This window comes from Notolepis coatsorum (assembly GCF_963971535.1).
Source record: "Notolepis coatsorum genome assembly, chromosome: 4".
In the NCBI taxonomy this organism is placed as follows: Eukaryota; Metazoa; Chordata; class Actinopteri; order Aulopiformes; family Paralepididae; genus Notolepis; species Notolepis coatsorum.
The window spans coordinates 89,110,580-89,127,460 of NC_140168.1; the positions used below are offsets into that span (position 1 = coordinate 89,110,580).

General features: G+C 43.4%; 1 protein-coding gene across 1 annotated transcript in view; it reads right to left on the reverse strand.

The window, feature by feature from the left end:
* tax1bp1a (Tax1 (human T-cell leukemia virus type I) binding protein 1a) overlaps positions 1 to 16,881 on the reverse strand; it is a gene marked incomplete at both ends in the record, with an annotated part of 133,568 nt that overhangs the window by 98,536 nt on the left and 18,151 nt on the right. The window contains one exon of the mRNA XM_084312023.1: positions 7,628 to 7,730. Within this exon, the coding sequence (XP_084168149.1) occupies positions 7,628 to 7,730 (103 nt within the window). The remainder of the gene's footprint in view (positions 1 to 7,627; positions 7,731 to 16,881) is intronic.

Genomic DNA, 16,881 nt, shown 5'->3' on the forward strand with positions numbered 1-16,881 from the left:
TCTGGAGAGGTTTGGGTTTGGCCCCAAACTCATAGCTTGGATTAGAATTCTATATACGTCTCCGATGGCTGCCGTTCGCACCAACAACAATCTATCCACCTACTTTGAACTCCATAGGGGTACGAGACAGGGATGTCCTTTATCTCCACTCCTTTTTGCGATCGCAATGGAGCCCCTTGCGCTGGCTCTGAGGCAGAACACCGATATCAAGGGGATCATGCGCGCGGGCTCGGAGCATAAAGTCTCGCTCTACGCGGACGGCATGTTGTTGTATATATCACAACCCCAAACGAGTCTTCCTCAGTTGATGACCCTACTTGCGGACTTCGGCAAAATATCCGGATACAAAATCAACATTCAAAAAAGGGAACTGATGCCCGTCGGCACCTCGGCGGATCGGATACCTCCGAGCACATTCCCGTTTAAAATTAGCCCTAAAAAGTTCAAGTACCTCGGGATATGGATCACGCATGAACATAAGGACCTATATATGGCTAACTATCAACCCTTACTGTCTAACCTGGCGAGAGATATTGAACGTTGGGACCCCCTGTCGCTATCCCTGGGTGGGAGAATCAACACAATAAAGATGAATGTATTGCCGAAATTTCGATATGTATTTCAGAGTCTTCCAGTCTTTCTGACCAAAACATTCTTCTCCAAGATAAACAACCAGATATCTTCCTATATCTGGAACAAAAAGCCGCCCCGGATCAAAAGATCTATGCTGCAGAGACCCCGCGTAATGGGTGGGATAGCGCTTCCAAACTTTATTTACTACTACTGGGCAGCAAACATAAGATCGTTATTATACTGGGTAAAGGGGGAGGACACAGCCCCCTGGTGGACAGTACTGGAGAGAGCGTCGGATAAATCCACCTCCCTATCTGCCTTGTTATGTGCTAAGCTCCCGTTCACACAGCCCATATCTAGCTTTACCTCGAACCCAGTTGTCATCCACTCGATAAAAGTGTGGAACCAATTTAGAACCAACCCTTTTAGACTCAATCTTGAACTGTAAACTGATCCAGAAACAGACTATAAGCAGAATTTATGAACTGCTTAATAGAAGCAACTAGACACCTTTAGACCTCCTCAGGGGCAGATGGGAGACTGACTTAGGTGAACCAATCACAGAAGTCACATGGGACAAGATAATACAGGGGATTTTCTCCTCTTCCATTTGCCTTAAACATGCGGTTATCCAATTTAAAATTGTACACCGACTGCATTGGTCTAAAGACAGGCTCTCTAAGATATATCCCGACATAGACCCTCTATGCGACCGCTGCAGACAGGCTCCAGCCACTCTGCTCCACATGTTCTGGACGTGCCCAAAGTTGCACACCTACTGGCAGACCATCTTTGACACCTTCTCTAAGATATTTGGAAAGGAAGTGCCATCACCATATATTGCATTATTCGGAGTGGCCCCAGCGGACATCCACTTTAGATGGTGGGAATCTAGAATGCTGGCCTTCTGCTCACTTTTGGCCAGAAGGCTGATACTGTTCAAATGGAAGGACCCGGGTTCACCCGTCTACGGCCACTGGATGAGAGAGGTCATGTATCATATTAAACTGGAGAAGATCAGGTATACTATCAGAGGTTGTACCGAAAAATTCCACAATATTTGGGATCCTTTCCTAACCTTCTTTGAGGGTATGGAAGCGGATAATGTGACGGAGGCGATCTGACTGGCCTCCCTGGTCTCTCAGCTTGTTATTGTTTATTTTTTCGATTATGTTCTTACTTTTCTTCTTCTCTATCTGCAGAATGCAAGAGATATGTGACTGCTGTCGGGTGATTTAAAAGCTAAAAGGAAAAACAATGATTAATAAACGATCTAAGATATTGTAGAATGATTTTGTCTGGTATAGGGGTGGGGGGAGGGAGGGAGGAGTTTATTTTTATTTTATTTTGGCCCATGTGGGACCGCCTGTAAAAACAACATTTTCAAATAAAAAAACCTTGATCAATCCTATGTACACTACTATACAATATACAGTTTTAACTCTATATCCCTATGCTATACTTGTTATATCTAAACTATACTATACAAGAACCACATCGGTTCTTTCCTTAAAGTGACTTTTATTTTTCTCGTTCCTTTAAAGTGTCCTTTCCATTTTGTTTTAAAGTGACCGTTTGTGTGTGAGCGATTGCAGCATGTGTGTTGTGTGTGTGTGTATGTGTGTGCTCATGTGTACTTGTGAGTGGAGAGTTCAGTGTTCAGTGTTCTGATGGCCTGGGGGAAGAAGCTGAGCCGTAGTCTCTCTGTTCTCGTTGCGTGTGTACGTAGGCGTTTGCCTGACCGCAGCAGCTTGAACAGGCTGTTGTTGGGGTGGTGGGGGTCTTTCATTATTTTGCAGGCTCTGGATTTGCACCTCCTGTTATATAAGTCCTGCAGGGGTGGTAGTGCAATACCCGTAGTACGTGAGTATAGGGGGAGGGGTTGAGTGGGGATAAGGGGAGGGGCTGAGTGGGGATAAGGGGAGGGGTTGCTATTGCAGGCCACACCGCAGGCTCTACCAAAAACTCACATTCATAATATGTTACTAAACTCCAACCTACACATCAGAAAATGTAAACAAAGAGCAATACCAAACAGGGCTCTTTTGCCTAGCGGTTGCTTGTTTGATGGCATTACATATTTTACCTTTAAGAAGTGTGTGTGTGTGTGCATCATTGGTTTAAATAAGAAAGCAAAAACAATAATACATTTTCATGAATACATAAAAGGTACAGATGTTGGCAGTGCATACTTGTCGTGGTGCAGGGTCTCTAGCAGTGGATGGAGGAGCACAGTGTTCTTGGCTGTGGGAGCCTGTAGCACCTGGTGCTGCTGTAGCCTGTGTTTGTCTCAGCAGCTACTGGGTCTATAGCTTTGAAAACGGATCCAGCAGCGAATCCATGACAGCAGCACCGCAATTAGTTTGGTTTGAGTGAGCAATAAGGCCAAGATAGTGAATTCTCTGTAGCGAGTCTGGAGATTTTCCTGCAACAGGGGGCTGTTGCTACTAAAATGAATGTAGGTCAAACAGTGAAATAATTGCTAATTAGTACAACATGCATCATCACATCTAACAATATTGTGTAAGGGGCCCGGCTATATTGACCTCTTGTGTCTAGTCTATGTTTGTTTTTAATTATCTTTCAATGAGGAGTATCCGTTTTTTGAAACGGGCTGATGACATGTCAATCTACGTCAAATTTGTATACATTTTTACTGACATAGTTCACAGAGGATGAACCTTTTGGAACAGATGGATACGTCCGTTAGTGAAGCTGCCATTTTTTATAATTTTTTTTATTTTTTACCAAAGCAGCTATTCCTGCGAATGCACGATTAACAGGACTGCGATACCTTCTATCACTATAACGTTATTTTACTCTAATAATAATAATGCAGGACCTCTTTAGAGGTCTTTATTCGGCATGCAACGAACTGGGACATGCAATGGGAGCGGCACACACACACTGGAATACACACACACACACGCATGCATTGTCTTTTTTCTCAGTCGTCGATGCGATTGAGCTCTGTGCTTAACCCATCCCGTCGTCCTTCCCCCCCAAGGGCAGCCGGGAGCAGACAGGGCGTCGGCGAGGTACCGCGCCCGGGGACCAATCCAAGTGCTCCTGCCCGTCTTCATCAAGGACGTGACAGCGTCAGCGATCTGTTGTGTGCATGTTTTTCCATTGGGTTTCTCTTATCGGGGGGGAAACCCTTGCGAGCACGGGGGGAGAACATGCAAACTCTACACAGAAAGGCCTGTGAGATACCCCACCTGGGTACCTGGCAACGCGGAAACCTCGTCCCCAAGCGGGAATCGAACCCTGGACCTTCTTGCTGTGAGGCGACAGTGTTAACCACTACACCACCGTGCTGCCTCTAATGCAGGGGTCTCAAACTCAATTTACCTGGGGGCCGCTGGAGGTAGAGTCTGGGTGAGGCTGGGCCGCATCAAATATTCCACAAAAAAAGGGTTTCAAGTATTCAAAAAAAAAGTACAACTGATCCAATCTTCTCAATTTTTAGCAATAACATTTCAGAACATGAACAGTTCTTCAGAACATGAACGGTTCTTCAGGCTTCTCAGTGGTGTCAGTGGACTCATCCACAGCTATGGAAATGCACTGTGCATTTTTTTTTATTCTATCACAAAGCTGTTTATAAAAAAAATAGGTAAAAACCATATTATGCGTTTTCATCAATAAATAAATGCCCCACATTTTTTTATAGATTGGGGGCCCCACATTTTTTTATAGATTGGGGGCCCACAAATTGATTCTTTCATGGGGCCCAGAATCTCCAGCTACGCCCCTGGCTGGGACTCAGGCTGAATGCATATTTTCCCGTCCATTCACCTTTGAATTGCAGTCGACTTTTCTTTTACTGACCATCTTTGAAAATGCCATATTTTTCTGCTGGCTGCCTGCTGGCGAAAATAGGCTAATAGCTACATTTATCTCACAGAGATAAAACTGGGAGCGAGTTTACTGTAGATGCGCTTTCAACTCTGCTCCGACTTGAACTGAAAGAGAGAGACAACATGCAGTCCGTGAAGACCCGCCCTACTCCGCCTCTGATTCGCAGACTGTGGGTGAGGGGGAAAAACGCTGACGGGACGCGTATGTGATTGGACCAGACTCGTACACAGGCAGACAGTGGCAGTGCTGCGGGACATGCAGAGCACTGCTCGCAGTCAGAGGAGATAGCGAGGATGCATTTGCTTCCACTTTACTTGATATCACTCCGGAATCACGTTTCAACCAAGTCACTAACATAACGTTGCTGTCATGAGCCTGCGCTATGGTAGCCTACAAGTGACAAAATAAATAAAACGTCCTACTCTCGCGCAACGACTCGGCAAACAGTAGTGCGCGGGCCACATTAACACTACACTTTGATGTCCAGTAGGGGGCCGCAAAATATCATCCCGCGGGCCGCAATTGGCCCGCGAGTTTGAGACCCCTGCTCTAATGTATTCAGAGCAAGGAGGTGGTGGATCAGGGTCTGCAGGAGGTGGTGGATCAGGGTCTACAGGAGGTGGTGGATCAGGGTCTGCAGGAGGTGGTGGATCAGGGTCTACAGGAGGTGGTGGATCAGGGTCTGCAGGAGGTGGTGGATCAGGGTCTACAGGAGGTGGTGGATCAGGGTCTACAGGAGGTGGTGGATCAGGGTCTGCAGGAGGTGGTGGATCAGGGTCTACAGGAGGTGGTGGATCAGGGTCTGCAGGAGGTGGTGGATCAGGGTCTACAGGAGGTGGTGGATCAGGGTCTACAGGAGGTGGTGGATCAGGGTCTCTACAGGAGGTGGTGGATCAGGGTCTCTACAGGAGGTGGTGGATCAGGGTCTGCAGGAGGTGGTGGATCAGGGTCTACAGGAGGTGGTGGATCAGGGTCTACAGGAGGTGGTGGATCAGGGTCTACAGGAGGTGGTGGATCAGGGTCTACAGGAGGTGGTGGATCAGGGTCTACAGGAGGTGGTGGATCAGGGTCTACAGGAGGTGGTGGATCAGGGTCTACAGGAGGTGGTGGATCAGGGTCTACAGGAGGTGGTGGATCAGGGTCTGCAGGAGGTGGTGGATCAGGGTCTGCAGGAGGTGGTGGATCAGGGTCTACAGGAGGTGGTGGATCAGGGTCTGCAGGAGGTGGTGGATCAGGGTCTGCAGGAGGTGGTGGATCAGGGTCTACAGGAGGTGGTGGATCAGGGTCTGCAGGAGGTGGTGGATCAGGGTCTACAGGAGGTGGTGGATCAGGGTCTGCAGGAGGTGGTGGATCAGGGTCTACAGGAGGTGGTGGATCAGGGTCTACAGGAGGTGGTGGATCAGGGTCTGCAGGAGGTGGTGGATCAGGGTCTACAGGAGGTGGTGGATCAGGGTCTGCAGGAGGTGGTGGATCAGGGTCTGCAGGAGGTGGTGGATCAGGGTCTACAGGAGGTGGTGGATCAGGGTCTACAGGAGGTGGTGGATCAGGGTCTACAGGAGGTGGTGGATCAGGGTCTGCAGGAGGTGGTGGATCAGGGTCTACAGGAGGTGGTGGATCAGGGTCTGCAGGAGGTGGTGGATCAGGGTCTGCAGGAGGTGGTGGATCAGGGTCTGCAGGACGGAGGAACTGAGCGAGGCGTAGAGCCGGCAGTCGAACAACTTTTTACAGTTTTACAGACAGCGCAGAGTGCTCTCATATTTTCACTGGGTAATATCTGACCATTTCATAACCTGTAAAACCAGTTGACAGGCCCACTGTGTGTGTGTCTGTATGTGTGCGTCTGTATGTGTGCGTCTGTATGTATGTGTGTGTGTGTGTGTGTGTGTGTGTGTGTGGTTGCAGAGGTGTTCAGGTCCCTGGCCGCGGTTGCGGCTGTGTTCCTTTAATAAAATAAAAGGGCTGGTTTTTATATGGACCGTTAAATGGAGGGGTTACCTTGGAATAGCCTGGGTCTGTGTGTATGGTGGTTTTACATAGCCGCTGGGTGCATTTCTGTGTGTGTGTGTGTGTGTGTGTGTGTGTGTACAAAAAAAGCCATTTTAGGTGTTAGGTTTAGGGTAAGGAGCTAGGGAATGAATGTAGAATGTGGAATTTAGTTAACCTCTTAAGCCCGGTACCGGACCGACATTTATTTCACATCACAAATAGATCAATACAGTCCGTATGAAGTTATGTTGCATTTCTTTTTCAAATGTAGCCAAGAGGAAAGACCCTCACCCTATCAAAACAGCAGTCAAAGTATATATTTTCAGCACTATGTTTGTTTACCAATGATTTTAAGTAGGGATGCTCGATATTGGCTTTTTTACAGATACCGATATACCGATATTGTCCAACTCTTAATTTCCGATACCGATATCAACCAATATCACATTTTAATGCCGATATCGGCCGATAATATCGGTAGGCTGATAATATCGGACATCATTTCTATAAAAATGTAAAAATAAAAAAATATTATAATTACATTTTTTTTTAAATGTTTGAGAACCGATACCGATATTTTCCGATATCACATTTTAATGCCGATATCGGCCGATAATATCGGTAGGCCGATAATATCGGACATCCCTAATTTTAAGTGTTATTAGTGAAATATGAGCTTATAAAAATCTCTGCGCATTGCACTGTAAAACAGACAATTTAGACAGAAATAAAGGAAGCCGTCATGAAATCATTGTAGTCCTAAGAAAGAGACGCAGGGCTTTCGATGGACGTTTCAATTTCATAAAACTACACTACCCAGCTCACACCAGCCGCATACAAATGTAGCCCAACCATTTTTATTCGACAGATTGACATGAAAATCGTTTTTATAATCGTTTTTATATCTCACGGGTCGAACAAACCTCAACGTTATTGCCATAAAATGCAACGTATATTGTCGCTTTACCTTTCTGTGAACATCTGGGGAACAACTGCGTCGCAATCCGGTAAATAATAGCAGAGCTATGGACATTATACAAAAGTAACTGTACTTACAGTAGATTTCATTCACTGTCTTTGCTGCCCCGTAACGGGCGCCTGGCGGTACTAAATCCAGATTTAATAGTCCTCACGAGTATAGAAATACAAGAATATGTATGTGTGTGTGTGGAGCTACACTGAGTGTGGGGTATTCCCACCACCGTACCTTGGAACACCACGGCCCTGTGCACCAAGCTTCCTGGTTCACAGCTCTCAGGCATGGGCGACCAGAGGAAGGTGTAGTAATCCCTGGCTGTACTCCAACCCACCTGAGGACACATCACACACAACAACAACAACAACAACAACAAGGGTGTTCATCCACTATAAAATAGAGCCATGTAGGACAGTATATGTGTCATTTAGTGGGCACTTTAATCCAAAGAACTTTAACATGCCGTGAGGGAATACAAATATAGGTTAGGTAGGTCCAGTGGGGTTCTAATCTTGAAGTATTATATAAAGGTCAAAACAGAGGATATGGAGAGGGCTTCAGCGTTCTTGTTTTGTTTCAGGTAGGTGCTCTTTGTATTAAATCCGGGGTAGGATTCGTTTATAAAAGAAAGGTTGAGATCCAAGGCAGCTCTACACATTTTTAAAAAGCCTTTATTTGTTGGCTTACATTATTTAGAAAAATATTAAAAAAAAACGACATGTTTCGGCCTACATGGCCTTCTTCAGGGTTTTTCTAAATAATGTAAGCCAACAAATAAAGGCTTTTTAAAAATTTGTAGAGCTGCCTTGGATCTCAACCTTTCTTTTATTATATAAAAGGTGTTGGGAGGAAGCCCGCGCTATGACGTGCGCGGCTCCGGAAACGTGGTTCTGGGGCGGCTCGCCGTTCTCCCAATTTCCTCATTGTGTTCTCTTTGAGGAAATACAACAATACCTATGTGAAATGTCTTTGTTTAAATACCAATCATTCATTTTCATGTATTATGCACTTTTATCCATTTGCACAGCTTATATCCAAAGCATAAGTACAGATAAGTTCTGTGCCCGCAGGACCAAGCTCCGCACCATGGGCGACCGGGCCTTCTGCTCGGCTGCTCCTCGCCTGTGGAATGCCCTCCCCGACTACCTGAGGGCACCACAGACCACCGATTCTTTTAAAAGAGGACTAAAAACGTACCTCTTCACCAATACAAAGCCATTAGTTTTAACCTTTTATACATGCCTTGTGTGTTTTATCCCTTTTGTTGTATGTTTTTATGCCTTGTTTTTTAATTGCCTATGTTTTTAAAGCCTATGTTTTTACCCTGTATGTATCACTTTGAGATTTGGCTCTAAGTGCACTACAAATTAAATGTATTATTATTATTATTATTATTATTATTATTATTATTATTATTATTATTATTATTATTATTATTATTATTATTATTATTATTATTATTATTATTGTTATTGTTATTGTTATTATTATATTGTAATGTTTACAATAAGCATAGGTAACTATATTGTCAGTATAATGATTATAAGTTATCCTGAAGTTTAGAATTACGATAAGTGTATTGTCAGTGCAATGATTAAGTTATACTGGATATATATTATGCTTTCTTGTCATCCTATTCAGACCGATCCAATTACAAAAGAGTGTTAGGGAGAGAATCACCCCTCCTTATCCTTTCCTTCTTCTTTTCCTCTTTTACATTCCTTTACCAAGGGTAAACAGAGGTGTATAACCAAATATACTGGATGTAAAGGAAGAGATGACACATTCCAAGCTGCGCCAGTGGGATGGAAATGGGAGAATTTCCTGTGTCCCAAGTGGAGCAGGACTTTTACACAGGCTGGTGCTATCATTAACCTTCTTTATTACATGGCGTTTTCACATTCGCCGAAATGCTTGCTTGTGATTGGTCAATAGCGCTCGTCAGAGGTCCGATATTACTCGATAATGGACCTCTGCCGAACAATAATGACCGCTGTGCGCAGCTGGACCAATCAAGCCCACTACACATACTGTATCAGTGCTGCTCAGCATATGCACAGCTGCACTCAGTCATGCAATCAGACCACAGACCTGCCGGCTGCCGATAATAATAATCACTTTATTTGGGCTGCATTTGATCTCGTCTTGTCGATGAATTAGGTATATTGTTAGTAAGTTAGCCATGTAATAAGCGGGATAATGTATAGCCTATACTCGGTCATTGTCGCAAAATAATTGACCTTCACTGACGTTTAAAACACCTCGGCTGCGCCTCGGTGTTCTAAACTCCGTGTCGGTCAATTATTTTGCGACAATGACCGCGTAGCTATACATTATCCCTTACGTATTGTCGCAGTGAAAGGGTTAACCCTTTGGTAGTGTGGCAGTGAAAGGGTTAACCTTCTGTATTTTCGCAGTGAAAGGGTTAACCATTAGGTAGTGTGGCAGTGAAAGGGTAAACCATTTGGTAGTGTGGCAGTGAAAGGGTTAACCTGCTGTATTGTCGCAGTGAAAGGGTTAACCCTTTGGTAATGCGGTAGCGAAAGGGTTAAACTTATCCTTTGCGGGGCGCCCTTGTGGCTCGTACCATAGTGCCACGCGCACCTACGCGGCCGACCCAGGTTCGATCCCAGCACCCGACGTTATTTGTCGCATGTCCTCCCCACCTCTCCTCCCGTTCGCCCTCTCCTCTGTCGGTCCTGTGTGACCATGAAAAAGCTGTAAAAATGCTAAAATATAATAATAAAAAAAAAAAAAATTATCCTTTGCGTCATTTGTGTGGGGTCGTGAACCCTAACCATGGCAGGGGTTGGTGACACGTCAGACACATGGAACACAACATGCTGGAGAGCTCTGCAGAGAGTGTGATGTCAGGCTGAGCTAGTGCCATATTCTACCAATTAACCCTTTGACTGCCACACTACCAAACGGTTAACCCTTTCACTGCGACAATACGGAAGTTTTTTTTTAGAGTACATGGAGGAAACCCACGTGAACACAGGGAGAACATGCAAACTCCACACAGAAAGTCCCCCTGCTAGGGTTCGAACCCAGGGCCTTCTTGCTGCGAGGCAGCAGTGCTAACCACTGTGCCACCGTGCCGCCTACACACAGTAGGGCTTGGGAAATTAATTTAGCTTTAACTTTGACACCTTTACATGGATCCATGATGGTATACCTTCAGTATATGTACCTCCCAGCCCTAATATATAAATATAACATTACATATATAAACAATAAAGCAAATAAATGCATACACAAATACTATAAAACATGATCAACCAATAAATACAATATACATCATACTAATCCCCCACACTAAGTTTTCACAGTGTTTTAGCCGGAGCAGAGCTGAAGGCAGGAACTGAGACAGAGCTGAAGGAAGAACTGAGACAGAACTGAAGACAAGAACTGAGACAGAGCTGAAGGAAGAACTGAGACAGAACTGAAGACAAGAAGAACTGAGACAGAGCTGAAGGAAGAACTGAGACAGAGCTGAAGACAAGAAGAACTGAGACAGAGCTGAAGGAAGAACTGAGACAGAGCTGAAGGAAGAACTGAGACAGAACTGAAGGAAGAACTGAGACAGAACTGAAGGAAGAACTGAGACAGAGCTGAAGGAAGAACTGAGACAGAACTGAAGACAAGAACCGAGACAGAGCTGAAGGAAGAACTGAGACAGAACTGAAGACAAGAACTGAGACAGAGCTGAAGACAAGAACCGAGACAGAGCTGAAGGAAGAACTGAGACAGAACTGAAGACAAGAACCGAGACAGAGCTGAAGGAAGAACTGAGACAGAACTGAAGACAAGAAGAACTGAGACAGAACTGAAGACAAGAAGAACTGAGACAGAGCTGAAGGAAGAACTGAGACAGAACTGAAGACAAGAACTGAGACAGAGCTGAAGGAAGAACTGAGACAGAACTGAAGACAAGAAGAACTGAGACAGAGCTGAAGGAAGAACTGAGACAGAGCTGAAGGAAGAACTGAGACAGAACTGAAGACAAGAAGAACTGAGACAGAGCTGAAGGAAGAACTGAGACAGAGCTGAAGGAAGAACTGAGACAGAACTGAAGGAAGAACTGAGACAGAACTGAAGACAAGAACTGAGACAGAGCTGAAGGAAGAACTGAGACAGAACTGAAGACAAGAAGAACTGAGACAGAACTGAAGACAAGAAGAACTGAGACAGAGCTGAAGGAAGAACTGAGACAGAACTGAAGACAAGAACTGAGACAGAGCTGAAGGAAGAACTGAGACAGAACTGAAGACAAGAAGAACTGAGACAGAGCTGAAGGAAGAACTGAGACAGAGCTGAAGGAAGAACTGAGACAGAACTGAAGACAAGAAGAACTGAGACAGAGCTGAAGGAAGAACTGAGACAGAGCTGAAGGAAGAACTGAGACAGAACTGAAGGAAGAACTGAGACAGAACTGAAGACAAGAACTGAGACAGAGCTGAAGGAAGAACTGAGACAGAACTGAAGACAAGAAGAACTGAGACAGAGCTGAAGGAAGAACCGAGACAGAGCTGAAGGAAGAACTGAGACAGAGCTGAAGGAAGAACTGAGACAGAACTGAAGGAAGAACTGAGACAGAACTGAAGACAAGAACTGAGACAGAGCTGAAGGAAGAACTGAGACAGAACTGAAGGAAGACCTGAGACAGAACTGAAGGAAGAACTGAGACAGAACTGAAGACAAGAACCGAGACAGAGCTGAAGGAAGAACTGAGACAGAACTGAAGACAAGAAGAACTGAAACAGAACTGAAGGAAGAACTGAGACAGAGCTGAAGACAAGAATAACTGAGACAGAACTGAAGGAAGAACTGAGACAGAGCTGAAGGAAGAACCGAGACAGAGCTGAAGGAAGAACTGAGACAGAGCTGAAGGAAGAACTGAGACAGAACTGAAGACAAGAACCGAGACAGAGCTGAAGGAAGAACTGAGACAGAACTGAAGACAAGAAGAACTGAGACAGAGCTGAAGGAAGAACTGAGACAGAGCTGAAGGAAGAACTGAGACAGAACTGAAGGAAGAACTGAGACAGAACTGAAGGAAGAACTGAGACAGAACTGAAGACAAGAAGAACTGAGACAGAACTGAAGACAAGAACTGAGACAGAGCTGAAGGAAGAACTGAGACAGAGCTGAAGGAAGAACTGAGACAGAACTGAAGGAAGAACTGAGACAGAGCTGAAGGAAGAACTGAGACAGAACTGAAGGAAGAACTGAGACAGAACTGAAGACAAGAACTGAGACAGAGCTGAAGGAAGAACTGAGACAGAACTGAAGACAAGAACCGAGACAGAGCTGAAGGAAGAACTGAGACAGAACTGAAGACAAGAAGAACTGAGACAGAACTGAAGACAAGAAGAACTGAGACAGAACTGAAGACAATAAGAACTGAGACAGAACTGAAGGCAGGAACTGAGACAGAACTGAAGACAAGAAGAACTGAAACAGAACTGAAGGAAGAACTGAGACAGAGCTTAAGACAAGAAGAACTGAGACAGAACTGAAGGAAGAACTGAGACAGAGCTGAAGACAAGAAGAACTGAGACAGAACTGAAGACAAGAAGAACTGAGACAGAACTGAAGACAAGAAGAACTGAGACAGAACTGAAGACAAGAAGAACTGAGACAGAACTGAAGACAAGAAGAACTGAGACAGAACTGAAGACAAGAAGAACTGAGACAGAACTGAAGACAAGAAGAACTGAGACAGAACTGAAGACAAGAAGAACTGAGACAGAACTGAAGACAAGAAGAACTGAGACAGAACTGAAGACAAGAAGAACTGAGACAGAACTGAAGACAAGAAGAACTGAGACAGAACTGAAGGCAGGAACTGAGACAGAACTGAAGACAAGAAGAACTGAGACAGAACTGAAGGCAGGAACTGAGACAGAGCTGAAGACAAGAATAACTGAGACAGAGCTGAAGGGAGGAAGAACTGAGACAGAGCTGAAGGGAGGAACTGAGACAGAACTGAAGACAAGAATAACTGAGACAGAGCTGAAGGGAGGAAGAACTGAGACTGAAGGCAGGAATGGAAACATTTAAGACCCCATGAGCCGGTACTTCCTCTAACCCCCACTCCCTCGTACTCCTCCTCCTCTCTCCCTCCCACTAGCAAGTGTGTTTTAGGACGTCCTACCATTTTAGCAGCGTGGTGTGCTCCTAAAAATAAAGTCCTGCTACCAATTCCGACCGGAAATTAAATGTAAAAAAATAATAATAAATTAAAAGGGATGGATGGCACCTGTGTGGCTTAAAGCAGGGGTGTAAAACCTTGAGTTTCACACTCCTTAAATTCCTGTCCTGGAATTTGTTCCGTCCCAACATTCTTTTTTTCTCAATGTAGAAACACGTGCTTCTTCTTAAAAAAAAGAAAAAAAAGTCAGTCCTACATGTGTGTGTGCGTGTATGTGCACATGCACGTGTCTGTGTGCGTGCATGCGTGTGCACGTACATGCAGATGCACGCTGACAGGGGGCAGTAGAGAACAGCCCATGTGGAGCAGAGAGAGAGAGAGAGAGAGAGAGAGAGAGAGAGAGAGAGAGAGAAAGAAAAAAAAGGTGAACATTTTACACAAGATGGCGGGAGTGATGTAATTATATGAATTTCATGTGTTGTTAAGTGACAGATGATGAAAGGGGATTGGAGAACATCATAACTCCAACCGTACACTGTAAAACTGTCACACACAATCACACACTTGCTCTATCTGGGCCAGGCCACGTGCATGCACACACACGCACACGCGCGCCGCGCAACTCAGTCGACTTTGACTGGTATTGGACGGCACCGCACTGCACTGAACTCAGGCTCCACGGACACAGAATCTTGGTTCAAACATCAATGTTGATAACTGTGGGAGGACATTAACTATATCTAATAATAATAATAATAATAATCTGTGTTAAGTGTTGTAAATTGCGGGAAAAGTGCCTTTCAATATACTCAAGGTCACAGTACAAAATAATCAAAGAGCAATAATAAAATACAGACCAAAGGCAGTAAAAAAGGATTTCATCCATAGTTAAAAAGGTGATATAGACAACATTCAGCAAATTAGACTGAATGAGACTTTTGCACGTTTGAAATCAGCATTATTAATTGTACATCAGCTATAGTGTTTTCAGTCACTCAATAGCGTCTTGAGAAATCATAACACGATATTGCAGACTTCTGGTTTGAGAAATTGTTAAAAAGAAATATGCAACATGCAGACTTCTGGTTGGACATTCACAATCATTATATTATTTTGGGGAAAAGGCAATATTATTATTCCACACCTTTCTAAAAGCTCTGTGGGTGTGTGATAAAAAAAGAATCGACATAAACATATGATCAATACAACCTTCTATCAATATCAATATATACAGGCTCATATCGTATAATATATATATATAAAATATATATAATTTATTTTATTTTATTACAATAATTAAGAATTATAAGAGAAATTACAAATGAGTGACAAAGAAAACTGAGAAAAGAGAATGAGGAGATTAAGGAGAGATTATTTAAAACTTTAAATTATATTGTTTGGCTATTCTATTATGGTCTATTTAAAACCGAATCAAACCACAAACAACGTGGCCTGTTGGGATGTTAGATCCTAATGTGAAAAACTGTGATTTCATATGTCTGCACTTTATGTGCTCATTTTATGCCTGTCTTTTTTCTGTTGTGAAGCATTTTGAGCTGCAGTTTATGAAAGGTGCTATACAAATAAAGTTTATTATTATTATTATTCTGAGCTCTTCAGGCAGGACGTCCCAGAGCCTGGTTCCACTCGGAGTCATGACCAGATCACACACGTTTATGATTTAGGCACGTTTAGGTTTCAGGAGGTGATGCTCTTATCAAAGCAACTTACAGTAAATCAGTTTATAGCACTTATAAAAAAATACCAAAAAACACCGGGACAATATTTCCCTGTTTCAACTGAATTAACTGAATATTACCAATTTATTTACACAGTATCAGCTCTGCATCCTTATTTATAAATATGTAATTCATTCTCATAACTCTGATTAAACCATTAGATTAATTCACAAGCTAAAAATACACATAAAAAAATAAAAACAACTGTGACAATACCAGATTGAGTGATACAATGTTTACAGTAATCATGGGATTATTCGCCTTGTGTTTTTAAGCAACAAAGACACAGTCAGCTTGACAATTATGTCAATGTTCTGTACGACAAGTCAGCAGGAGGGGTGTGTAACGGTACACAAAAACCACAGTTCGGTACGTACCTCGGTTTTGAAGTCACGGTTCGGTACGGGTTTTCGGTACAGTGGGGGAAAGTTTGGCTTTCCATGTTCCACTCAGGGGTTATGTAGTGTGCAGTAACTAATTGTACTTGTAGGGCTGTCAACGAATATTCTATATTGAAATTCATAATCGACTTGTTAAAAAAAATAAAAGATTATATTAGATTGTGAAAAAACAGCCCCCGGTGGGCGGTCGTTAGTGGTTAACATACCGTATTTGTTCGGTACACAGCCGTACTGAACCTAAGGTCCAGTACTGAAACGGTTCGGTACGGATACTACTTGTACCTTTACACCCCTAGTAGGATGGGTACAACTCTTTCATCTTAGTAACAATGTTCAAACAGTGCTGAAACTTGGGTGCTGCAGTATTGAGTGCATAGTAGTAGAGACATATTAGTATAGTAGGAGGAGTGCATGATAGTATAGGACAGTAAGAAGGTTTATTTTTATGATGTTCAGCTACAGGGAATACAGAGACAATGGCAGAAGTGGGAGGGGCTTATACAGTGCAAAATATTCAACACAGCCTCATCAGAAAAAAGTTTATTAAAAGTACTAATCGACCACAGGAAAAAAAGATACATAATATATGTTATGTTATAGTCCTAAGTAATATATTTAATATATTGTATCTGCAAAAGTCCAAAACACAAAAGCCACAACCGGGAGTTGCAGTCGCAGGAGAGTGCTCTCACCACTATCTAACTATGATTAGAGTTGAGGATAGTTTTAACATTCACTTAACGGTTATGGTTAAGACATAACGTTAGGGTTAAGGTTAGGGTTCCATCCCCAGCAGGGGAACTTAAAACGTTTTCTGAAAACATAAAACATTAAAAAGATTTTGAATACATAATATATTTACTTATTTGTAATACATACACGTTACACTTTCGATACAATACGTAAAATATATCACTTATTATGGCTATAACATAATGTCCCTTTTTCCTGTGGTCGATTTGTACTTTATGTACATGTTTTAACCCTTTCACTACCACACCACAGAAGGTTAACCCTTTACTGTCACACTACAGACGGTTAACCATTTGGTTTGGTTTTTTCGGACCCCAGGAAGACTAGTTGACATTTTGGCGTCAGCTAATGGGGATCCTTTGCTAATAAACAAATAGTGAAAGGGTCAAGTGAGATCGGGCTGATATTTATAAGCCACCATCAGGTAACCACTCA